Here is a 7348-nt window from a genome sequence, read left to right as displayed (position 1 = left end):
GCTAGGTGGAGTGCCAGCTGGTTGCATCAGCTCCGTTAATGTATTTTATGTCTGTGGAGAGGCGCAGCCGACGGGCCGACGGCGGGGCAGGGCACGCTGCAGCCCTGCCCAAGATGGCGGCAAGGAGGCGTAGAATGCGGCGGAGCGTGCCGGGAGCAACACCTCCACAATCTAATTCAGGTGCGTGGCTCACACATTGGGAAATTATTAACATTTCTCCTGATGCTGCATAAAAGGGTAGAAGGAGGAGAGATCGGGGCGGATGGAGTTGGAGAGCCTGCAAGAACGGACGAAGAGCGGCAGCAGCGAAAGAGAGGGAGAACAGCGCACGAGACACGACGACACGGCCGCTGAAAGAGCGGCCGAGGCGCGAACAGCGGAAAGGAGCGGCAAGAGCAATCCGAGCTGCTGAAAAGCTTTTCTTTTCCAGGCACGCCCCGCCTCTCCGCTCCGCCTCCTTGCCGCCATCTTGGGCAGGGCTGCAGCTTGCCCTGCCCCGCGCCTTTCCACAATGTCCTTTGTGTTCTTTATTTCCCTCTTGCTTTGTGAGTTGTTTACTTTATTTGTGGACTTTTTGTTTTACATTGCAACCCCATCATGTTCCGATGCATGGGATAAATAAATTCTATCCTCTCCTATCCTAAAATTAATAGGGAAACTCGCAAAACAAACAATAAAACGTGTGGTAGTCAAGTAAATAGGGTTGTTTGGTAACTTAAGTGCAGAATTACCTTCAACAAATTGAGCTTGGCTTTTTTCGCCACAAGGAATTTCACCACCTCCACCTTTTCACAGTGCTGTCCTGAAACAACCATACAACATTCTTATAGATCGTTCAAGCGCAGCAAGCACATACCATACTCTTAATAAAAACTGTCAATCTCCACACTGACCTGTTCTGCCAGTCGACCTCGTCAATGGCAAATTGCCCCAACTTGACAATATTGCCCCTCACGCAGCTTCTCAACTGCCATTCTTTTTACGTCACTTTGAAGATGCTGCTTATATATTAGCAATATTGCTAATGTATAAGCACAGAAAAAAAAAACCACTGGCGCATGATGGAACAGCATGTACACATGGTTCCCCTTTCACATTTCTGACTGTCCCCTCATATACGCCTGCCTAGAACCGGGCCTAGGTGACTTCTGCAGTGCTTTTTTTGTGAACTTTTGGAATCTGCCTTGAGGAGCTTTTTGGCAATAGGCATGATTGCACCGGTGATCAGCTGATGGCTCTCTGCCACACTGGAGTGAGCGTGGAGAGTACGGAGGACTGTGGAGCTAGTGTTGAGCGTCGGGATGGACGAGCTTCATGGAGTCCTGGCTGAATGAGTATGTACTGGAATACTCGGCCTCCTTGGACGCGGACCGGACATTGGCTGAGAGCTAGTGATCAGCCTAGGACGGAGTCGACTCGCTTGGTTGCTTTGTTGGATCTGTTCCTGTCTCCGGCCGTCCGGCCTTGCACCGCGGCAGATGATGATGTGGAGCACTGCAGAAGTATATAGCGGTACAGCACGGTTGGTAGAGTGGCTGTGCCAGCAACTTGAGAATTCCAGGTTCGATCCCTGCTTCCGCCATTCTAGTCACTGCCGTTGTGTCCTTGGCAAGACAGTTTACCCACCTGCTCCTAGTGCATACTTACCCACCCTCCCGGTTTTTAAGGGAGACTCCCGACATTCAGCGCCTCTCCCGAAAACCTCCCGGGACAAATTTTCTCCCGAAGATCTCCGGAAATTCAGACGTAGCTGGAGGCCACGCCCACTCCAGCTCCATGAGAACCTGACTCAATGTTGTGACCCTCTTAAACAGGACAATACTGCCATCTACTGTACATAGAATAGAATGTCTGTTCTGAAGCCCACGGTAAAGATACGTTACTTCATCACGTCGCCTGGTTATTGACTCCAACCCAATATATTACACCTTCGACGAACAAAATGAAGAAATACGCTTGCAAGTTCCAGAACGATTGGAAAAAAGAATTTCAGTTTATCCAGGAAAGTTTGAAGGGGAAGGGGTATGTTGCCTGTACATTTTGTAGAACAGACTTCTCCATTGAACACGGTGAACGGATATACTCAGCCATGAACGGTCAGTCAGCAAAGCACAAAGCGTCCGCAACGCAACATCGTTCACAACCCAGTATTATGGCCCATCTTGCAAAATGGAGAACCGATGGTGTATCTTATGCTGAGACAAAGATGGATGGCTATGCTGATAACTGGAAGCAACATCCCGTTCTCATTTGCGGATGTCTACAACAAATCCGTGAAGGATGTTCCCGGATTCAGAGATAGCTCTCCAATAGGCAAATGGCAGAACAAAAGTTATTCAAACAGTGAAAGGTAAGTGTTGTTGTTGTTTGTTAGTAACAAGCAAGCACAGTACAGTTAGTAGAACAACTGTGTTTTTATTACTGTGTATGTGATAGGTGCCGTCTGAAATTTAAGTATTTATTTTATTTATGTATATAATAAAATAAATGTATTTAAGGTAGAAAAGCGCTATACAAGTACAACCCATTTATCATTTATCATTTATTTATAAGGTTTCTCATAGTCAGCATTGTCACTGGCGTCCCACTGGTTGTGAATTCTCCCTGCCCACTGGGTGTGAGTTTTCCTTGCCCTTTTGTGGGTTCTTCCGAGGATGTCGTAGTCGTAATGATTTGTGCAGTCATTTGAAACATTTGTGATTTGGGGCTATATAAATAAACATTGATTGATTGATTGATTGAGCTAGAATTCACTTAAAGTCAAGTATTTCATACATATATATATATATATATATATATATACATATATATATATATATATACATATATATAAATACATATATATATATATATATTATATATATATATATATTATATATATATAAATATATATATATATATATATATTTATATTAAATATATATGAAATACTCGAGTTGGGGAATTATACGCCACTCCTCTTAACCACGCCCCCCGCTCAAACCACATCCCCAACCACACCTCCGCCCCACCCCCGACCACGCCCCCCACCCCCTACCCACCCACCTCCCGAAATCGGAGGTCTCAAGGTTGGCAAGTATGTCCTAGTGCCATCCACACTGGTTTAAATGGAACTTAGATATTGGGTTTCACTATGTAAAGCGCTTTGAGTCACTAGAGAAAAAGCGCTATATAAATATAATTCACTTCACATGTGTTGAAATGGTGTTGTTGTTTTTTTATGCATGCAATCGTATAACATATTGCAAATTTTTGGGTTGTTCGTTGTGTTTTACTTTTGCAACTGTATGCAGAAATGGCACCGCTCAAGTGGCAGCTGGTTGCATCAGTTCTGTTGTACTCTTTTAATGTATTCATGTCCTCTGTGTACTTTGATGTTGCCCTCTTGTTTTTTTGTGTTTTACCTTATATTCGTGGATGTTTTTGTATCTGCACAGCAACATATCTAACTATATCCTACATCGGTCTTCTCCGGTTGAATACTTTTTGTTGTGTCTTCCTAATTAGTCTATGCACAACTCCTGTATCTTTCTTAAATCATGCTTTTCACGTAGGTATCAAACATGTCACATTACTATCAGGAATATGACGTCCCTTAAATTAAAGTTAAAAAGTTAAACTGATAGTCACACACACACTACGTGTGTTGAAATTACTCTGTGAATTTGACCCATCCCCTTGTTCCACCCCCTGGGAGGTGAGAAGAGCAGTGAGCAGCAGTGGCCGAGCTCGGGAATTATCTTGGTGATTTAACCCCCAATTCCAACCCTTGAAGCTGAGTGCCAAGCAGGGAGGTAATGTGTCCCATTTTTATAGTCTTTGGTATGACTCGGCCAGGGTTTGAACTCACGACCTACAGATTTCAGGGCTGACACACTAAACCACAAGACATTCATTATCATCACATTATCACATTTTGAAAAAGAATAACTAGTCTAGTCAATTTCCAATTCATGTGACATTTACATATTTTCAAAGATTCATTTTGACAACACCGGGCGTCTTACACGTCCATAAAGAACTGCGATTGGAATTCAACGTTCTAATTCTCTGGGTTTCTCATGAGAGTATTTTACGTACATCTCTCACGGACGACTTGAGTCTAGACGTACTGTCCTCTCAATGCATGTTGTAAGCTGCGTGTCCAATTCTTACAAAACAAGTAAACTGATACCTTTTATTTCCAGACTTTCGGTTGGAAATTGCCAGTTTTGTTCTAACTTTTGAAGGAATGTGTTGGGAGCATACAGAGCATATCTGCACAGTAGTTTATCTTGGTCACAGTGGTCAGTCCAAGAATTCAAATCCTTTTTTTAATTCTGTGTTATCAGGGGTACTCATACCCTTGTGATGTCAGCCATGTTGAAATATTCAGGGAGCTACGGCCATTCTTCTATTGTCCAACTTTTTGTATTTCACCTACTCTTATTGTAAAGGTCTGCTCGTCATTTAATATCTCTCAGACTTTTGACCTAAAACACTTTATTCAATTACTTTGCTAGTGTTCCAGTTCAGACACATGACAGTTCTGTGTCATTACTGTGATACAATGCGGTTTAGTTTTTTTCCTGACAATCTGGTGTTCTGAAACTTCTGTGTTGCATATATTGTTCACTTTTTTTTTTTTTTTACTGTGCTTTCTTTTTCTTGGAGAATGGAAGTAATAATGATGTCTTCTGCATTCCTCGGAGTTGTGGAAAAGGTATGGGTTATTGCAGTGTTTTTCATCATGGCATCTTAGAAACAGGCCACTAATGTTTTCACATCAGTTTTTATCTTGTGTAGTCAAAGTACCATGAATTTTCCACAAAACAATATTTTATGACGTCAAAGTGCTTTCGAGGTTTGTCTTATTGTGGTTCTCGGTTGGTAGAGCGGCCGTGCCAGCAACTTGAGGGTTCCAGGTTTGATCCCCGCTTTAGCCATCCTAGTCACTGCCGTTGTGTCCTTGGGCAAGACGCTTTACCCATCTGCTCCCAGTGCCACCCACACTGGTTTAAATGTAACTTAGATATTGGGTTTCACTATGTAAAGCGCTCTGAGTCACTAGAGAAAAGCGCCATATAAATATAATTCAATTCACTTCACTTCTCAGGAATGACACGACTCGTTTGTCGAGTTGGTTGGTTGTTGAGACATGTTCTTTGGGTCATCTTTAAAACCTAGACAGGTTTCTTATATGATGACATATATTTCATTACAAATACAAAAGGAGAAATTACTTACAAAATGGACGACATTATATCATGAAACAGTAGCATTGGGTTGTAACCCTCTGGTGTGGTATTAGCTTCCCAAGGGTTTACACCTCATGGTTCCTTTTGAGTATATTGGCATACTCCTGCCTTGCCCTGCTGACAGGCGACATGCGTCCCGAAGACACGTCTAGTCTCACCAAGGCTGAGGGACGAAGACAGAAAGCATCCCAGTTATAAATCATTTTTATTACAACACTTTGAAAGGTTACAAAGAAAAAAATAAAAAATAAAAAATAATAAAAAAAATAAAAAAAAGATACGATCAACAGTGCAGTTTGCAGACGTCCAAAAATAACGTTTTTTGCATCGAGGAGCAGCATGCAGCGGAAGGAAAGTTTTGATATCCTTCGTGGGTGTATGAAACACGATAAATTCAGTCCAATGTAAGCCAATTGTATACATACAGACATGCACACACACATTATATTATACAATACATAATATTCCATCCATCCATTTTCTACCACTTGTCTCTCTCTGGGTCGCGAAGGATGTTGCAGCCTATCCAAGCTGCATTTGGGCGGAAGGCGTTTTACACCCTGGACAAGTATAATTATATATATATATATATATATATATATATATATATACACACGCACACACACACACACACACACACACACACACACACACACACACACATACATATATATGTTATATATATACATACAGTATATATATATGTGTGTGTGTGTGTATATACTGTATGTGTATATATATATATATATATATATATATATATATATATATATATATATATACATATACATATATGTACACAATACGAAGCTCCTGCAGTCCTGGGTTCAAATCCAGGCTCGGGATCTTTCTGTGTGGAGTTTGCATGTTCTCTCCGTGAATGCGTGGCTCCCTCCGGGTACTCCGGCTTCCTCCCACTTCCAAAGACATGCACCTGGGGATAGGTTGATTGGCAACACTAAATTGGCCCTAGTGTGTGAATGTGAGTGTGAATGTTGTCCGTCTATCTGTGTTGGCCCTGCCATGAGGTGGCGACTTGTCCAGGGTGTACCCTGCCTTCCGCCCGATTGTAGCTGAGATAGGCGCCAGCGCCCCCCGCGACCCCAAAAGGGAATAAGCGGTAGAAAATGGATGGATGGATGGATATGTATATATATGCTGTATATACATAATTATATAAATATATAGTCATAATTATATACTTTATGATATTCATAATATTAAAAAGAAAAGTTTTCCATGAACTTTGTCCCTCTTCCCCCCAAAAATTATAAAGATGTAACCAAACAAAAAAAAAAATTATTGAATAGTTACAGGTTATCCCTCGTTACTTTGAACTTCAAATATTGCGACTTCATCACATTGCAGTTTTTTTTCTTCTAAACATTTTCCATAACATTTTTGTCGTAAATCAAGCATTTTCAAGGAGAGACATGGCTAAATGAACACAAAAAGTCAAAACTACAGGATACTAAAGCGCATCAGAGCGCACTGTTCACTATCATGGCCACCGATGGGCTCAGTCTCAGGAAGCATTATTATATTGGATTAAAAGAGTGTAAATGTGACAAAAGGGTGTTTTTCCATGTCCTGAGTGTTACGTCTTCTGAGGCGCATAGCTGCGCTGGTAGCGTTTTTTCCAAGGCAGAAGACGAGCAGGAGTAGCATGCAGGTAAGATTAAGGTTTTTAATAAATTAAAAGCAGCACAAAAATACAAAACTGAGGATACTAGCAAGCGTGGAGCTAAAAATAACACAACATGTCACAAAGGGTGAAAAAACGAGGAATGCTAGTGTGTACAAAAATTACTACAGCGAGGAGAAAAACCAGGAGAATGTAAATATCGCACCAACATTGACCCAGCAACTACTGCTGGGTGACAGGAATCTATAAAAAGGGAGTGATTAACCAAAACACCTGGTAGGAACACTAATTGCAAAACTAAGACAGGTGAGGAGAATCAGTGCCCATGGAAACCAACAGAAAAGAAGGAAATGGTGCACCTAGGGAACAGACTAAAACAGAAAAACTACCAAACTAAAATCATACCATGACCCAGGTGACCGATCATGACAGAGAGAGTCCTCATAATATTGAAAACATATTTAGA

General features: G+C 41.5%; 1 protein-coding gene across 1 annotated transcript in view; it reads right to left on the bottom strand.

The window, feature by feature from the left end:
* Window positions 1–5088: 5088 nt before the first annotated feature.
* LOC133548693 (ankyrin repeat domain-containing protein 26-like) overlaps window positions 5089–7348 on the bottom strand; it is a 72023-nt gene continuing 69763 nt past the window's right edge. Inside the window, exon 35 of the mRNA XM_061893666.1 lies at window positions 5089–5400. Coding sequence (XP_061749650.1) covers window positions 5303–5400 — 98 coding nt within the window. The 3' untranslated portion in view covers window positions 5089–5302. The remainder of the gene's footprint in view (window positions 5401–7348) is intronic.

The sequence above is a fragment of the Nerophis ophidion genome, linkage group LG03 (assembly GCF_033978795.1).
Source record: "Nerophis ophidion isolate RoL-2023_Sa linkage group LG03, RoL_Noph_v1.0, whole genome shotgun sequence".
Lineage (NCBI taxonomy): Eukaryota > Metazoa > Chordata > Actinopteri > Syngnathiformes > Syngnathidae > Nerophis > Nerophis ophidion.
The sequence above is the reverse complement of the archived record's forward strand: the minus strand, read 5'-3'. Positions and strand labels throughout refer to the sequence as shown.